The sequence below is a fragment of the Athene noctua genome, chromosome 12, assembly GCF_965140245.1.
Source record: "Athene noctua chromosome 12, bAthNoc1.hap1.1, whole genome shotgun sequence".
Taxonomy (NCBI): domain Eukaryota; kingdom Metazoa; phylum Chordata; class Aves; order Strigiformes; family Strigidae; genus Athene; species Athene noctua.
Genome location: NC_134048.1, coordinates 22,928,840 through 22,947,004, shown reverse-complemented (window position 1 = coordinate 22,947,004; position 18,165 = coordinate 22,928,840). Strand labels below are relative to the sequence as shown.

The 18,165-nt window shown below is 40.9% G+C and overlaps 1 protein-coding gene across 1 annotated transcript in view; it reads left to right on the top strand.

The window, feature by feature from the left end:
• Positions 1–17,994, top strand: part of AFF4 (ALF transcription elongation factor 4) — a 52,152-nt gene extending 34,158 nt beyond the window's left edge. Inside the window, exons 12-22 of the mRNA XM_074916543.1 lie at positions 507–1,424; positions 3,658–3,746; positions 5,073–5,310; positions 7,407–7,504; positions 8,213–8,276; positions 8,424–8,560; positions 8,963–9,034; positions 9,758–9,851; positions 11,000–11,043; positions 11,917–12,137; positions 12,741–17,994. Coding sequence (XP_074772644.1) covers positions 507–1,424; positions 3,658–3,746; positions 5,073–5,310; positions 7,407–7,504; positions 8,213–8,276; positions 8,424–8,560; positions 8,963–9,034; positions 9,758–9,851; positions 11,000–11,043; positions 11,917–12,137; positions 12,741–12,859 — 2,094 coding nt within the window. The 3' untranslated portion in view covers positions 12,860–17,994. The remainder of the gene's footprint in view (positions 1–506; positions 1,425–3,657; positions 3,747–5,072; positions 5,311–7,406; positions 7,505–8,212; positions 8,277–8,423; positions 8,561–8,962; positions 9,035–9,757; positions 9,852–10,999; positions 11,044–11,916; positions 12,138–12,740) is intronic.
• The last annotated feature ends 171 nt before the right edge of the window (positions 17,995–18,165 follow it).

Below are 18,165 nucleotides of genomic sequence, written 5' to 3'. Positions count from 1 at the left end.
TCTTCATTAGCTTGACGTTAATCCTGCCTTTTAAAAGCAGAAAAGATTAATAAATTCTCAAAGTGTTTTTAAAAAAAATAACTGGCAAACATGGGATCGTTTTCAAGATGGACTGTTCTTTTGCTGAAGCACCTGTAATTGGATATGGTAACGATTCTCTGTATAAGCATGCATTTGATGGTGGAATTTGAGGTGATTTTTAACCACCAGTTATCTCTTGGAGAGCAGAAGTTAGATAATGGTAACAGGACCTTAAAAAACTGCAGGCTTTTAGTCTAGAAAGCTGTGGCAGCAAATATTGCCTGTTGATAGCAGCTGCTCCTGATGAAGGGAAAACGAGAGCTGTTATTTGTATCTGTATTCATCAATTTATATCATTCATTATTGATCTCAGGTTTTTTGGTGTACCTCTTGCTTTGGCCTGCAGCATAATACAGCTGTCCTGTGGAAAAGATGGAAAGAATGTGAAATACTTTATCTAATGCTGGTTTTTTATTTGTTTTTAGCCAGAGCCACCACCAACAAACAAGTGGCAACTGGATAACTGGTTGAACAAAGTTAATTCACATAAAGTGTCACCAGCTTCTTCCGTGGACAGCAATATCCCATCCTCCCAAGGCTACAAAAAAGAGGGCCGGGATCAGGGGACAGGGAGTGGGTACACTGATCAAAGCGGATCCAAGGATTCGATTTCATCTACCCCGGGGCGAGATTCCAAACCCACCCAAAAGGGCTCAGAGAGCAGTCGTGGCAGGCAGAAATCACCTGCCCAGAGTGACAGCTCAACACAGAGGAGGACTGTAGGTAAAAAGCAGCCCAAGAAAGCAGAAAAGACAGCTGTTGAAGAGCCTAGAGGAGGTCTTAAAATAGAAAGTGAAACCCCAGTAGACATGGCAACAAATATACCTTCAAACAGGCATAAGGCAGCCACAAAAGGCTCCAGAAAACCCAATATAAAGAAAGAGCCCAAATCTTCCCCTCGGCCTACCACAGAGAAAAAGAAATACAAGGCTTCGAGCAAATCTGCCCAGAAATCCAGGGAATTCATAGAAACAGATACCTCATCCTCTGATTCAGATGAAAATGAGAGCCTGCCTCCTTCATCACAAACACCCAAATACTCTGAGAGCAATAGGACTCCTGTTAAATCTTCCATGGAGGAGGATGACAGCTTTTTTCGGCAAAGAATGTTCTCTCCTATGGAAGAGAAAGAGCTTCTTTCACCACTCAGTGATCCTGATGAAAGGTACCCACTTATTGTGAAGATTGACCTGAGCCTCTTATCAAGAATACCAGGGAAGCCTTACAAGGATGCTGATGCACCCAAAGTGGAAAAGAAAAATGTGCCAGAGAAGCACGCGAGAGAATCCCAGAAGCAGCCATCTGACAAAAGTTCTACAAAAGGCAAAAGGAAACATAAGCAGGTGATAATTTTGTAGAGATTTACCTGTTATCTCGGCCCCTTTGCTGCTGGTGTCATGTGTGTAGCCCAGCAACCCAGACCGTACCCCACCGTAGTGAGACAGCAGCTGAGCTGACTTTGGGGAGCTGTTTTGTGTAGAACACGCTGATCAGCACTGTGCTCTTACTGGGGTTTTCTTTTGGAGTGAAGAGGGGAGGGGAGAAGGTTGCACCTGTAGGACTGGTAGCACTGGAGCTCGTGGAGCTTCTGTACCCCTGAGCACCACATCCTGCCCTCGCATGCCTCTGCTCCCTCTGGCACTGCAGGCCAGCTCAGGCAGCTGATCCAATGGAAAATTCACCTGGCCAAATAAGGGGAAAAAAAAAAAAAAAAGGGCAGAAAAAGCAGTCTTCAGCTCCTTGAACCAGTGAATCATGCAATTGCATATTGTCAGGACCAGGGATGGGGCAGAAATGGGCCTGGGGCATGGCAGCAGCAGAAACCCTAATCTCAAGGGGATGCTGCTTTATTGGGAGCAGAGGGATCTTTCCGTAATGATATTTAATGTTTTCCAAAAAAGCATTTCATCTTTTCAACTGTAAATAAAAAGCAGGAATGCCTGAGGGCAATAAAATGGACAGGAGTCAGTGGGAGACCTGAAGAGAAGTAATACTCTTAGAGGAGGGAATGGTAAGAAGTAGTTGGTGGTGTGATTTTAAACTGCTTCCACAAACCTCAGAACATAAAACAGTCTGTAAAAGAGTGAGCCTGTGACTGTCAGATGGAGTCAGTGATGCAGTGAGTGTTCTTAAGTTTCTGGTTTCCATGAAGTTAGGACTGTGAAGTCCTGGTTCAGGGATTCCAAAAATGCCGCGCTACTCTGGATTTCCTTCTGAAAATGTCATTCTGACGGGGATTTGGCAGCGGTTGTAACACTGCGTTGACTTGTGGAATCAAAGGATTATATGATATCATTTGGAGAGTGATTTGACTCTTCAGAGGAGATAGATGATTTCAGTTAAACCAGTTTTCCTACTGAGCAACCTCAGTAAACTTGACCACTTACTGAAATTAGTGTCGTCTAGGAGACTTGACATGTAACTGCAAGCACAAGTTTCTCCTGTACTGATTCCTATTTTCGCTGGATAAGGAAATTAAGTGAGAAAGTAGGGGCTTTTTTTGTAAAATGAGAATAACTCTGACCAGTACAGTGAATAGTTATTTTTTGCACGTTACTGTATAAATCCTAATGTTCATGGGAACGCGCTCACATGCTCCACTGTCTCTGAGTGCCCTGACTTCCATTCCTTGACCAGTTATGCCTTTCAGTACACATCTGGAGTTACAGCATTAAAGATCTGTGCTCTTACATCTAAACCAGAAAGCTTTGGTAAGACTAATGAAAATTAGGCTTTATCCCAGCGAACATTCTGCTTGTTAATTGTCTGAAACCCTCAGATTACTCTAATGCTTACTGGTGCATGCTGGAGAAGATACAAGCCTGTCTGAGGCAACTGAAGAAAAGCCCACCCTTTCCCCCCACCCCTCCGGTTGGGAGGTTTACCAGTGCTTTCTACACAACTGCAACGAGATTTCTACACGTTACTTGCTCGTGTGCTTCCCTGACCACAAGACTCAGGGCTGCAGCATCGGTGTAACAAAAATGAAACCTTTTGGGTTTGAATCTGGGTTATGTCACCAGATGACTTATTCTGTGAGGCCCTATTTTCCATTTTAATCAGTGTATCGATACTTCCAGTGCTTGCTGAAGGCAGCTTGGAAACTTTCCTTCAAGACCTTTTGACTTGAGGATTAAATTCATAGAATTTATAGTCTTCAGCATCTCTGCAAGATTTTTACCTTTTTTTGGCATTCATTTTGGCCTAACCTCTGTTAGGCTCCACAACATAAAATCTTTCTCTTGATCTCTTATTGAAGCCTTTGGCAGATTTTTCTGGTATTTCATGGTGATAATATATGTTTGTGCTAAAATGAACAGCTTAGCTGCTACACTTTTTATGCAGGTCGGTAATTTAGAAGCCAGACTTTGTTTTTCATTACGTTCCTATATCAGGGTCCGGTCAAATATTTGATACGGACTAGATGCTGTAGGACGTGATTTTGTGGTCTGTCATATCTTATTCCGTACACTGCAAAGCACCTGCTAAATTAAGTCTCTTCATGTGGAAGATTGCCCCTCTTAGTGAAGATATAAATGTGGACATTTGGATGCATTTCTTGTTTGCTTTATTCAGAATGAAGATGAAAACAGAGCCAGCGAAAGCAAGAAAACAAAACTGGAAGAAAAAGTTACATCAGGACACAAGACTTCCAGCAGTAGGGAGTGAGTATCTTGGCTGTGTTCTCAACATTGAAGGCTCAGGGTGATGGAGGAGATGATGGGTGTTGTCTTCCCCCCTCTTCTCCTCCCCCTCCCACCCCCTCCAACAACACGTTTCCTCATTATTAATCAGTGGGTAAAATTTCATTCTTTCTTACCCTTCAGACAGATTGACTTCAGAGTTTTGGCTAGTAGTTGGTAGAAATTAATTTCCATAACCAAAAACGTTGGTCAAGGACAATTGTTTTACTTACCAGAAGTAAGATCACCCCTCATGTAAAGTGTGTGTTTTACGAGTGGCACAAAAGCAAAGTGATACAGAATTAGCAAATCAATAACATTGTTTGATACTCCTTTACTTGTACGTTATTTCTGTAATTTTCCACGCTTTTTGTAAGAGCTGTTATGCTTTTATTTGATTTATTTCTTGGTTAGTGTTGATCACCAGGAAAGAGTAAGGTTTTTTTCCACTGCCTCTTAAAACTCTGTTATTTCAGATCAAGCAACTGAAAACTAGTCTAATTATGTCATGGAAAATATTGCTGTAGAGTAATTGCCAAATTACAAATATGTGAGAAGCTGCAGCACATCAGATGCTAGAAAAGTTGTTTGCACATTCTGAATTAAACAGTGTCTTATTATTTGTTAGGAAACAGATGTAGAATGAATGGATGCATTTTTAGCTTGATTATGCTTTTTTTGCCTGTTATTTCTGATATTTGCTTGATTGCCAGTGCAGTTATCTGAAGGATATTTAATTAAACGAAACTGTATGATTTTATAAAAGCAATGCGTATAAAGTATTATTTACGGGAAGCCAGAAATAGCCCAAGAGCAGCCAAGGTAAGAGTGTACTGAAAGGCCACGCTGAAAAAGCTTTCCTGTTTCCTGGGTTCCAGAGAACATTTATCTGGGCCATCTTTTTTCTGAGCTGTTAGGCTGACTAGTCTGCAACAGACAGGCTGGCGCTAACGTTGGCATTAATTTCTTACGTTGTAAGTGTTTTAGGGTGGTTTTTTTTAAGAACTGTTGTAGGGATGTGGTTTTATGGTTAGAACTTGCCTACTGTGTTTTCAGGTCAGAACAAATAAAATGGTGAAAACGAGTTCAATCTGGCTTCATAGAAACCTACTCACCGAGATGATTATTCTCTTTCTTTTCCTCCATATATAGTTTGCTAAGTCTAACAATAAAAATCTTGGGTTTTTTTAAAAAAATATATATTTAAAAAAAAATAGTAGTGTGGTTGTTTGTTTTTTTTTCTTTGGGTTTGGTTTTGGTTTTTTTAGGGAAAGAAACCCAAAACCTGAATTTGTTAATTTTTTCCAGGTCTTCAAAGCCAAGTGCTGTTAAAGAGAAGGACTTACTGCCATCTCCTGCTGCCCCAGTCCTGCAGAAAGATGTCAAGCAAGAACATGGATCCCGGAAGAGGACGGTCAGTCAGTCGTCGTCCTTAAAGTCCAGCAGCAACCTTAGCAAGGAGAGTGGCAGCGGCAGTAAAAGCAGCTCATCTTCCAAACAAAAGAAGACGGAGGGGAAGGGTTCTAGCAGTGCTAAAGAAACCAAGGTAAAGGGCTTATTCTATAAATGCCTTAAGCCTGTTTTCTTTGCAGTTCGACACGCTCAGTGTGATCTAAACAAGAATTTGCAGTTCAAGCTAAAACGTAATTAGTTTTAGATATGTGTTCTTTCATGTCATAGTGCTTAAGTGCCTTGGAAGTCTATAAATTAGAAAATAACTTGGGAAGGATTGTGGAATATTAATGCTTATTCCTACCAAATTCTCATGTTAATTAGTGAAATGTGTTTAGTCATCTTCTGATTACCGATGCTGCTTATTTAGAGTTTAATTCGTTAATAAGAAATATCACTAGAAGGCTGTTTGCACAATAGGAGATGGAACAATGAGGTTACTCTTCTCTCATCAGAGAAGATAGAGATCTTGTCCTGATTTTTAAGGAGAGCAGGAGCTCGGTCCCCGCTCAGTGCTAGGATGCAAAGCTATAGCTCTCATTTTGTGACACTGTAGGACTGCAGAAAGATTATTTTAAGTCCAGCTTGGGAATGTACAGAGCTCTGTGTGGCTGGAGTGAAGAAGCCACGGTTATAAAGACAGTGCAGAAAATGGTTTTTAAGGTATTTAGGTTAGGAGGATATTTAGATATGTTGAAATTTAGAAATATTATAGGAAAATGACACTTGTAAGTCACTAAATTCTAATAAGCTTTTTCATCAGTATATAAATGTGACTTGCTGGACAGAAATTAGCCTGTGAGGACATCTGAGAGTGTGTTGTTGAATACCCGTGATGAGCAGTTTTTATGGTACAGCCAGTTGTTGAGTACAATACGTTTCACTGGGAGGGATTTCACCTTTGACTTTGGGATTCCAAGTGTGCTGGTGGAGCTGTCTGCAAAGCCCCAAAGCCTCCGATGGAAACTCCAGTTTAAGCAGCTGCTGAACCTCAGGAGTTGGATTTACAGCCTCTGAAAAGCTTAGAAGCAAAGTCTAAAAATAATTGGGAAAGATAATTGATTTGGGGAGGAGTAAAGGAGCAAATAGACATTAGCAATGGGCAGAAAGTAACTTAGTCATCAGGGTGGAGTTCATGAGTATCTGAACTGGGAGACGTGCTGTGTTACTTCAGAGGCCAATACCAGGAGGTTTTAGAAGCCTGGCAGGTTGTGTGCCGGTGGCTGCAAAAGACGTTTCCAGGAACTGTAGATAGTGAATTTACCTTGCAGGCTGAGGCTTTGCCCTTTCTTTATTCATCAGCGTAGAAACGTCCCTAAGCCAGTTGTTAATTTGTGAGGTCTTTATCATTTTATACTTCACGTATGCTTAGTCCTGTCTTTCTCAAAGTATTCTGTGCTCTCCCTGCCTTGTGCTGCATGTTTTATTATTGTTTCTACGTTGCAATGGGAGATAGGACATTGCTGTGCAAACCTGGTGCCTTGCAACTCCGGGATCCTTCCGCTTAGCAATAACCTGATAAATGTAGGTTATGAACTACCTCTCTGTAGGTGGCCTTTGGTCACGATAAATCAAGGAGCGGAAGACGGAGATGAAGCTGGGGAGCTGTTTTATACTGTTTAGCTACTAAAAATTGATTCATTTGTGCTTCACAGCATGTTTGTGGTGTCCAGTCTTTAGCCTGAAGTGCCATGTTGGGCCATGTACATTTTAGGGGAGCAAGGACAGTGTCTTGTGAAGACAGCCAGTTTCTCTCCTTGATGTTTATCCTTCCAAATTATTTTTTTTTTCCCCAAGGCAAAGACATTCAGCAGAGCATGTTGTTGATAGAAATGAGAAATCATAAAAACATTCATAATCTGTTTGTTAGAGTGGAAAAACAGGACTTAGAAACAGTGACAGGGGAGATTCAGGGAAGGATTTCCTGGACCCGGGTGTGTCTAGAAAGCCTTGGCCGCATTCTTTCCTCTAATGGAGAGTATTAGAGTGAGGAGCTTGATTACAGCCTCTGCATCCTCCTCTGTGCCAGCAGTAGGTGAAAGCCTCGTGGACGCTGTGTCTGTGGTGAATGGCAGCTAAAGGAGCTGCAGAGCCTCTAATGCCTGAAGTCATGGGAGAAACTTAGACAAATGCTTTTCTTGAAGGCAGATTCAACTGTTCTTTATCATTTGGCAACAATTTTCCTTTCAGGAAAAGATTCTGAACAATTCATCAAACTGCCCTCCCGCGTCTGGCCAGTCTACGGAAAGTTCAAAGTCAAGAAGAGCAAAACTTGTTTTTGACGATAGGTAAGAACAGCCAAAGGTGCCTTTCCCTTTGCGGGGCTCTGAGTCCCGGGGCACGGGCAGCTCCCCGCGGAGATGAGCTGTGGTTTTGCTTCACAGAAGCTGTGAAGTGGAGCTGGAGCGCTGCGCGGTGCTGAGCTGCCTGGCTGCTCCCTGGCCGGTCACTTGGCAGGCAGTCACACAGTCCTTGAGGAGGAACTGCAGCCTGCCCTGAACATTCCTGCCGAGCATGAAAGGACCACGCAGTACACTTAAAAAATAGCTCAGGGTTGTTCTGGTTTTAAATGTGGAGAAAGTAAACACAAATATTTTACCGTCTTGTGCAGACCTTAGGTTTCGCTCGTAGCAGCTCAAATCCCAGCATGATGCTTGCTCCTAAAGCATTTCTCTTCGTTGTTGTTTAAATTCATTTTACAGATAAAATTATCTTTATCCCAAATGTAAAAGTAACTTCCTGGTTAAGAACTCTGGAAGTGGGCACCTGAAACTAGAGAACTAAATTTAAACTATCCGTAACAATTTTATGGTACTGTAACTACTCATACTAGTTAACTATTTTATCAGCTTTTTAAAGATTAATCACAGTGTAGCTCCTGTGACTCGAGTTAGACACAAAAAATACGACATTTGGCAACATTAAGAAACTTCAGTCATAAAAGGATCTGCAGTATGGGTGGGGCTGAGTCCATAAGTTTGTGTCTTCTGTTACAGGACTTACTCAGCTGATCATTATTTGCAAGAAGCAAAGAAGTTAAAACATAATGCAGATGCATTGGTAAGTAAATCTGCAATACTCACCCGCTTTGTGTATTGCGTTGGGGCTTGTTTACCGCTTTTGGCGTTTTGCTGCCCTTCTGGACCGGAGCTTTCTTCTATTTCCTCTTTGTCTTTTGTCATTAAAATTTTTTTCCAATCTCCTCAGTCTGACAGGTTTGAGAAGGCTGTGTACTACCTAGATGCTGTAGTGTCCTTCATTGAGTGTGGGAATGCATTGGAGAAAAATGCTCAGGAATCCAAGTCCCCGTTCCCTATGTATTCAGAAACTGTGGAATTAATCAAGTAAGCATTGCAAAGCACGCACAAAAGTCAAGTGGGTGGGAAAGAGGTCTGGAAATCAGAGTTTCTAGATGTACTAAAGTTTTGCTGCCAGTTTTTGAGATCTCTTATCATTCTCCAGTAGAACTGCATCACCTACCAGTTAGTTCCAGTTGCGGAGGCGTAAAGTGTTTTCATGAGATGCTTTCTCCTAAGGCTCGTGAAGTCCCTCTACAACATGTAACACATGAGAAGCAAAATTACTGCAATTATTATCTAGTCAGCATGTTGTTCAGGGTCTGGGAGAGGTTCCTGAAATGGTGAAGACAGTTGAAACTAGAAATTCATAAGGACAGCAGTGTGTTGTGGTAGATAAACGATACTGCCACCTTTCTTTTGTTGTTTACTTGATGTCTTTGTTTGTAGATACACTATGAAACTGAAGAATTACTTGGCACCGGATGCTACGGCTGCAGATAAAAGGCTGGCAGTGCTTTGGTATGTGTCTTCTCAACTTAATACAATGCACTGATTCATTTCAGATGTTTTATCTACGTGAAATGCTGTATTACACTGAGCTCGCAGGTGTTTCTGAACCAAATTTATGAGTTTTCCACTTAGGAGTAAAGGTTAATGCTGTGTAGCTGATTGCTGTAAATTGGGGCAGAGGGGATGTTGACAACGAGGGCTGAGTTTTTGAAATATGAAGGAGTAACAGCAGAAAGGATGGGGGGGAGGTCCTCCCTCTGTACTCACCCAGCGATAAGTCAAGATTTGGACTGGCCGTAAGGAATTGTCCCCGGCCTCTTAGACTAATGAAATGGCTGCAGCAGGGGTAGGGGACCAGAACCACCCGCTGTCAGGTGGAACAGAAGGGGGAGGCCGTGGCAGAGCGCAGTAGACTCTGTGTGTCCTGACACGAGTGAAAAATAAATGAAACCCACCTAGGGGGGTAACTTGGTGTTGTCTCCTGTGCTGAGAACTGGGAACTGATGATATCAGCAAGATCACTAAATCTGCAGTTTCAGCTGAAGGCACACAAAGCTGGTTTTATTCCCTTGAGAATTTAAAGGTGTTTTATGGATTACTTTTGGTAGAGCTGCAACTTGAGAATTAGCAGAGAAAACTTCAAAAACGCAGCTGCTAGATTTTTTGAACTTCACTCAGTTGTGATAAACTTGACTTTAACTCTGACTGTTCTGTTATTCTGTCTTTGGCCAGTCTGCGGTGCCAGTCTCTGCTATACCTAAGGCTTTTCAAACTGAAAAAGGAAAGTGCATTGAAATACTCTAAAACTCTGACTGAACATCTGAAGGTAATTGCATATGTATCTTCTTAAAATATTAAAACCTCGTCAGATTAAAGGTCTGCATCACTTAATTCCTGAATCTGGTTTTCAGACGTGTTAACTTGGAATATACCCAATTTAGAACTGGATCTTGAAAGTCAATTAAAGTTGAGTACTTTAAAGCTGGGAAGAGACAGCACGGCTGTCACGGCCCTACAGTTCCAAGCATGGTAGCTCTCTATGAATAATTTGATCTAGCCTTTGTTTTCTTCAATAGATCTGGTAGGCTTCAAGGAGAATTTGAAAATGTTTTTCTTGCTGCGGATAGAACAAGCTGAAACTTCACTTTCATGTTTAAGCTTAAGGGTCTTCAGGATCTCGGGGTGCATTACGTGGGCTGCAGCTATTCCGCCTGCGCAAAAGCGGGCACCAGAGCCAACTTCTAATTCAAAACCAAATTGGCTTGTCTGAATGTTTGTTGTTTGCATCGGGCTGTTTGTTTCTAATTACACCCCTCACCCCCCTCCCCGCTACCAGCGAATTTATCTAAATTGCCGTGCAACTGTTTGGAAAGTGCTGCCAGGGAAAGGAGATCAAGAGATGTCCTTGGGATGAATTTATATGAATCAAGATGTTGCAGCTGAGAAAAACAGTTACAATGCTTCTGTAGTGTTACTCAGTCCTTAATCTAGGTTGAGATTTTCAAAGGAGCACTTGGAGGGATGTAGGTAGTGTCACGGGGTTTCTCTGAAACTTCCAACTATCAAACTGTGAGGAAGCAGGCTTGTCACATACCCGACCTCTCAGATTTTTTTGAGACATCTTCAATTGTTCAGTGCCAGTAATAACAAATTTCTTCCTGTTAATGGGCTGAAAAACCCAAAATGTTCTCACAAGAGGCAGTGGGGTTTAAGGGTTAGAACATAGGACTACTCCAGTTCTGTATATATTTAGTGCCCTTCTTTGTGTTGCTAAAATAATCCCTTAATTTGTGGTTTAGTCATCAGTAAAAAAGGATGTTGTCCCAAATTCGAATTTACTTTGATATTATTTAGAATGTTAGTTATTGCTTAAAATAAAAACGACAAAAATTTGATGAAAAATAACCAAATAAACTCTAACTAATTAAAGTATAAACATAAACTGGGTGACAAATTTCTTTTTCCCTCAAACAGAATTCCTATAATAATTCTCAAGCACCATCACCTGGTATGGGAAGGTAAGTAGTGAAAGCTGTTACTGGTATTTCTCAACTTCTGGCTGGTTTTTTACATAAACTGTGTGCCTGGGGCACTCAGAGAGTAGCTTCTCCCTCATTAGAGTGTTGGGGTGATTGTTCTAAGGGTGGAGATTTGGATTTGCTTGGTTGTGATTCTGATAGAAGGTTTGGAAGACTGCTGCTCGTGATGGTGCTCTGCAGAGAGTGTCTGGCAGTTCCTTATTGCAAAAAAAAAAAAAAAAAAAAGAAAAAAAAGAAAAGGGTCATTGTGTCACTAACACACAAGTTACTTATCTCAGTGAGTTTTGTTGTGTTTTATTTAATGCTTTTTCCCTCCAAACAATGGCTTTACTAATGCTGCAAGCCCAGATGGTTACAAGTACTTTCAGGGTTGTCTGTTCCCTAGTACAACAATAGACTTTTATTCTTTCAAACCTAACAACGGACCTTTGATAGGTTACTCTGAGTTTTAGGCGGGCAATTCAGATTTGCATCGTGTTATCTGAGAGAGTAATATTATGGCAGAATAGTTACCAGGTAGTTGTAATATTTTCATTATTATTCTTTAAGGTTCAATTTATTTAAACGGTGAATTTAAGATTTGGTTGAGTTAAAAGGTGATGAGGTTTGGTGGTTCTGGGTGTGAAGCTAAAACGTAAAGAGTTGGAGGATCCTCAGCAGTTGCTACCAGCTCATCCATTTCATCTGTTGTGGGGCAAATCCCGACTTGTTGCTGTGTAAAGCAGGAGTGCTTTGGCATCTCACACCCTGAGATGTGGGGAGAGAGGTCTTAGAGGGCATCTTACAGCGTGATGTGCTTAAAGTACACAAATACATTCATTTACAACGTACTGTTTTTCTTTGGCTAAGCAGCAAGCCTGTCGGTATGCCGTCTCCAGTCTCTCCAAAGCTGTCGCCAGGGAATTCAGGAAATTACTCTTCCGGGGCAGCCAACCCTTCAGGGAGCGGGTCTTCGGTGACGATCCCCCAGAGGATCCATCAGATGGCAGCCAGCTACGTCCAAGTTACATCCAACTTCCTCTATGCCACTGAAATTTGGGACCAAGCCGAACAGCTGTCTAAAGAGCAGAAAGGTGAGGGCTGGCACGAGCGGGTCGTGACATCGGATGTACCAGAGTGTGCTGAAACGCTCACGGGCTTTGAATTTTGGAGTTGAATTTAGTGGTGCACAGGATGCTTAACCAGGTCCTCTGCGAAAGAAAGATGGAGAGTTACCCCTTCGCTCACAGTGATACCCCGGGCTGGTTGTCTTGGTTGTCAGGGAGGTGTTGGAGATGTAGTGTCGTCTACTAGCAGTGGGTTTAAAAAAAAAAAAAATATATATATATATCTGTGTTGCATTTTCTGTAAGGTGTAGGAAGAGGAACTTGGTACGTTTCCATCTCTGAAGTTCTTAAGTGAAACACACATATGAGGGGGAAGGCCAAAGAGGTTTTACAATCGTTTAACTGTACTCTAATTATTCTTACCAACCAGTCGTCTGCAAAGGAGTAAAGGAATTGGGTTAGAAAGGGCCCTTTTCCTTTATTCTTTACTTTATTCTTCCATCATTCAGCCATCTTTTATTACTTCTATCTTAATGTAAAAGATTCATGCTGAAACGAGGTGGGGGTTGGCCGTAATATTTCCCATATAAAAATAGGTGCATGGTTTAACTTGTGCTTCTGTTGTTTCAGAGTTCTTTGCTGAACTGGATAAAGTTATGGGCCCTCTGATTTTTAACTCGAGCATCATGACAGACCTAGTGCGTTACACCCGTCAGGGATTACACTGGTTGCGCCTGGATGCCAAGTGATATTTTGAACTGAAGGAATGGAAAAATCAAACACATTTTTTCTCGCTGCCTCTGATTTATCTCCACAACACTGTGTCATGTCAATAAGGAAGACTGCCATAACACATTGCTTAGTTGACACTAAGAGCAAGGAATGCTTACACGTCTCCCATCCTCATTTGTGTTTTGTGTTTTAACCCCAAGTCATCTGGTTAATGGACTTCTTCAGTATTCCCGGTTTAAGTTATTTAAATATTTTTAAATTTGCTACATATAAAGGTGTAGTTTTGCTGATCTGTCATGGATAGATCATTGGAATTCCAGTCATAATACATAAATAGTCAGTTTAAATTCCTATTTATTTTAATTTTTTAATTTTGAAAAGCCCAGTTTGGGGCCGTTTTTAGCTATTTCTTCCCTAAATTTACCCTTTCGAGTACTTAGCAGAAATTAAACATAGACACTTTATTTAAGTACTTTTGTGAGCTTTGTTACTCTGTAATGTCTTGTGGTGGTAGAGCCTGTAAAAGGAACTAGGGTTGATAGGTTCTAACGTGTAGGGACACCATACTTTTCATGCCTAATGCCTATGAGTCAACTAATAAATGACAACTACAGATTTATTATTGCAGAATTTGTACTAAATAGAAAAGTTCCAGATATTCTTCTACGTATTAAGATACTTCATTTAAATGAATTATAAAGAAATTTATATGGAAAAGTATTTAGCTGGATCTGACTTGGATTGTTTTCAAGGCAGTTTCAAAACATCAATTAACACTATAACAATCACAAAACATTACAGTAATTTGCATTTAATGTGATGTTGAAGTAATGGTGTAGGAATGAACTTCAGTCTGATAGGTGCGATGCGTACAGGAAAGGTTTCTGGAAAGGACAATCTTGTGCTTTTTTGCATCTCTTCATTCAAAATACATTTTGTTTCCGTGCTTGTCATTTTTCGACACTTAAAGTTCATCAGTGAACTTTGTGGTTTGAAAAAAAAACAAAAAACAAAAACAAACAAACAAAAAACCAAACAACAAACCCAACGATAGTTAAATTCCTACCAGAACTGTCATTTGCATCTTCTCCATTGACTGAGAAACCAGGAATCTTAAGTAGAAATCGAGGTGCATGTTTTCCTTTTAGGGTCTGATAGGTAATGGACACTACAGGATGACAGTGCAACAGCCATCGTGGGGTGGGAGCACACCTGCTATTACAGGGAAGTGACTGTTTTGATGCAGAACGGATTTAAAACTCGTATTTTACCCCGTGTTAATGAAGGTCCCGTTAATGTTTGATGGAGCATAATACTCACTCGCAAGGGAGCGACTTGGTGCAACGGAAATGGTTCGTGGAGTTGCAATTGACCGCTCTCAAAAAGTGTAAACCAAAGTACCTTTCCACGTAAGGTGCTTGTCTGAGTAAAAAGGTTTAAAATGCTACTGCTTTCAGTATTGCTTAGTGCCCCTAACATGTCTGGTGTGCCTTATGCCTTACTTTTAGATGAAGATTTTATGAACTGTTTACAAGATGTTTTACAGCAGGACCAGGTATACTGTATGCAGTGGTCTTCTGCAGTACTCTGGTAAAATTCCATTTCCTTTTTAAAAGTACTAGCGTCTGTCACACAAACTGACTTCTCATTGCGGTGGTCTCCTTTTGAAGAGTCAAACTCTGAATCCTTTGGAGTGAGATTGTGGAATGCTGCTTTGTTTTCTCTCCCATTTAACCCTTTATTCTGTACCAGATATGAACGTGCATGTTCAGGAAAATTATTGCACTAAATTTTTTGTGTAGTTGTAGTTAAGTGCCAAAATCACGGCAACCTCGAGAGAAGGAATAGAATTCTACGCTACTTAGTACTGCAGTATGTCCTATGGGCTTTAAGAGTTTAGAAGTTTTGCAAATTAGTAACCTACTAAAAGGTAGCTGCATATTCGTAGAGCTTCCTTTGCGTTCCAGCGTGTTTTGTACTTCCAGAAAAGCTTTGCTACGTACGAATTGATACATGGTTAACAGACCTGTGACTTTTTCCGTGATAGCTGAATTTACTCTTCAGGTCTGTTGGAGCATCCTTTTTATTGAATCACTGTGCAAGGTCACGTTTCTGTTAGTGTTTGCTGGTCGAGACAGAACTCTGTACCCTCAAACTCCGCATCTTGGTTAATGGGACACTGTCAACTATTTTTCCTTTAATACTCTAAAGTGCCTAGCACACTTTTGACGCTATATAAAAAAAAAAAAAAAAAAAAAGACCTTCATAAGAGTTGCATTCATAGTTTTATTTTTTGTGTAGCGCTGCACTAGCCAGCATGGCTGTTTTTTGGCTTGCTCCTTTGTGCACAGTTACCATTACTGTTAGCAGCAATGGTCTCATCTCTGGGAAATTTTTTTTCCTTAACTAGAGTCCCACAAATACCTTTTGGTGTCACGCTGAATTGGTCTCTTAAAAATGTATCGCTTATCCCCAGATCAGTGAATCTTAAAAAATTGTCTTCAAACGACCAGAAGACTCGTTAACGTCGTGTCAAAATGTGGACCTGAAGTGGTTGAAAGTGTCCCACCTAAACAGTGTACTTTGTAGTAGAATATCCTCTAGAGTGCTGTCCCAGGTCTTCCACCTGTCCGGGAGATATGCAGTGGTCTTTGGTAATCGGGAAGAAACGCCTTACGCATCTGTGGCGATGTCGAACAGGGAAATCTGAACTCTGCACTTCCCAAAGCATATCTTCACATGGGATTTACCATTGCTTCCGAGACAAAAGTGATGTACTTTGTCAGATTCCATAGCTAAAACAAAATGCAAGTACATAATAGGCTTCCATCCCTCTGTCCAAGTGCAGGCGAACGGTCTGAACCTGCCCTTTCGTACCTCTACGTGTCACTCCAGTACTAACGCACGTCGCTCTAGTGACTAACGGTGAGGGAATCCCTAACTCCTGCCTTCCGCAATGATTCCCTGGACGATTGTATACGAAATACATATCAACGCTGTAATTTTAATTCCCTCACTGAACGCGGTCCCAGTTGGTGAATCTTAAAAAAAAAAAAAAAAAAAATGGCTTAATCAGACTAGGCTTGCTCAGATATCAATACTATTTGAATTTGCTGTCAAACTTGCAGGTTCCTAGGTGATAAGGTGCAACCGTTTATAATTTTAAACAAATCTTCAGGACACCAGAGTAAAAAACAGCCCAAGACTTTTCTTTTGATTTGAAACTATTAGCCATAAAGCAGAGCGTATGGATGGCTCTTCTTGGCTTTTGATGGCAGTATGCAATTTGTATTGTATGTGTCTTTTAATATATATGTATATATATATGAACTCAGTCTGTCCAAAGTATATGTTATACTTGTTTTTAGATTATGGTGCAACTGACTATATTGATATATTATTTATTGAGTGCTGAATCGCCATCTTATTGGTGATAAATATTGCATATTATACAGGAGTGCAATGTATATTCCTTTAGATTGCTGAGGCTTGATTGCTGTGATAACAAGAGGAGAAAAAAAAAAAAAAAAAAAAAAAAGCCCTGAAATGTATTTATGAATGGCCCCAACATACAGAGAGTCAGTACTTTATGGAAATAATGTAGCGCTTGCCTGGGGCAAGTAAAATAAAGCCTTAGGCAGATAATTATGTAGTTTGCCAAAATGGCAAACTGCTGGAAAGAGAGACTACCTTTGCTGTATTTAATCTTTCATTTACCGAGCAGATATTTGCTGTCACTGCAGTGTTCCTATTAAGGCAGATACAAAAGGGCCTGAGCAAGTCAAGTTTGAATTGCCCATTGGGGAGTAAACAGCTTCCAAATTCTTCGATTTCTGACAAATACTTTGGTCAGGGTTTAAATTTACTCCGTCTGATGAATCAGTGTTCTGGAAAACCCCGTGTTTCCATGCAACAACGTGAACGCTTGACATCTGTAAGCGTCAAGAGTAGCCAAAGCTTTAGCTAGCCAACTCAGACAAATCCAGACCTATTCCAGGAGACAGATTTCCTAAGCAGGAAGGTTACGTCAGCTCAAACAATCAGGGAATCGTGGTGTCTGTCCAGCTCCGTTGCTGTCCGAGGAATCGGGCACCCCCGGAGCAAACCCACCGCGGGGCCGGGCGCGGGGCGCGGGGCACCTCCCCTCAGCGAAACGCTTCACCCGTCTTAACCTCCTCTGGAAACTCAGCGGGGCCGGGCCGGCGTCGCTCTCCGCGCGTGCTAACGGAGCGGGTAGAGGCGAATCGGGGTGCAAAGTTCCCTGGCTTCAGTTTTTATATGCAACCCTAATCGTTGGTGTGGTTGGGTGCACAGTACTTCCGCGGCGGCCGTTGGGGGCCGCGTTGGCATTACACATCCGAAAACTCAACTCTAAGGACCAGGCATGACTTTTGCAAGCACAGTTCCTGACATTTGTATCTGGTCCCCCCTTTTAAATTGTTTTAAGAAATTTTGTATATGGAGGATAAAGTGCTTATATATTTATTAAAAATCCTTTATCTTATTTGAAATTATTATTTGGTGAAGAAGGGTTTTTCTTTTGGGGGAGGGCTTGGGGGTGGGGGAAGGTAACTTTTAACCTGTCACTTATAAATGAAGCCCTTACTAATCATACAGAAAGGTACTGTTAGTAACTAATGGGATGTCTCTGTTTTATGCTTTGTACATGACAAGTCCATGTGTTACATTTTGTTTCTATTAAAATATTTAGGCATCTGTCTTCAACCAAAACCTGAAAAAAGAAAAAAACAAACTGTGATTTTATTTGTTGCAATACATTTGAAATTTCAAAGGGTACTTTGGGGCTCAAAATTAGGATTTCTAAGTCAGTATGTGCATTTCACGTAATAAAGCTGTTAATGGTGAGCAAAGTATTATATACTAACTAGATTTTTTCCACATCTGTATAGTATATTCTATGTATTTTGTGGTATTGAGATTATAGAAAGTTTAGTGTCTGAAACATGCGTTTAATGTGTATTTTTAAACAAATTTATGGCAATTAAAATATTTGGAGAAAAGGGTATCACATTTCAATTTGTAAAGATCTTTTTAACTACTGTGTCATTAAAATGCTTTGTACAATGCAAAACTGTAACTGGAGAAACTAAGTTTAATAAATATCAAATAGATTTTCTGTATTAAACTTCAAAACCACCGTGCTCGTATCTCTTGCTTTATCTTGGGCTCTCTCCTCCCTGGTATTGCATTTTTAAGCAGAGTTTCATTTTTTTTGACCCCAGCGCTCTGCGCGTAACGGAAGGAAGACGGCGTTTGGTACTTGTGTCCCAGACTTGTTGGTCCTTATCTAATCACAAGTGGC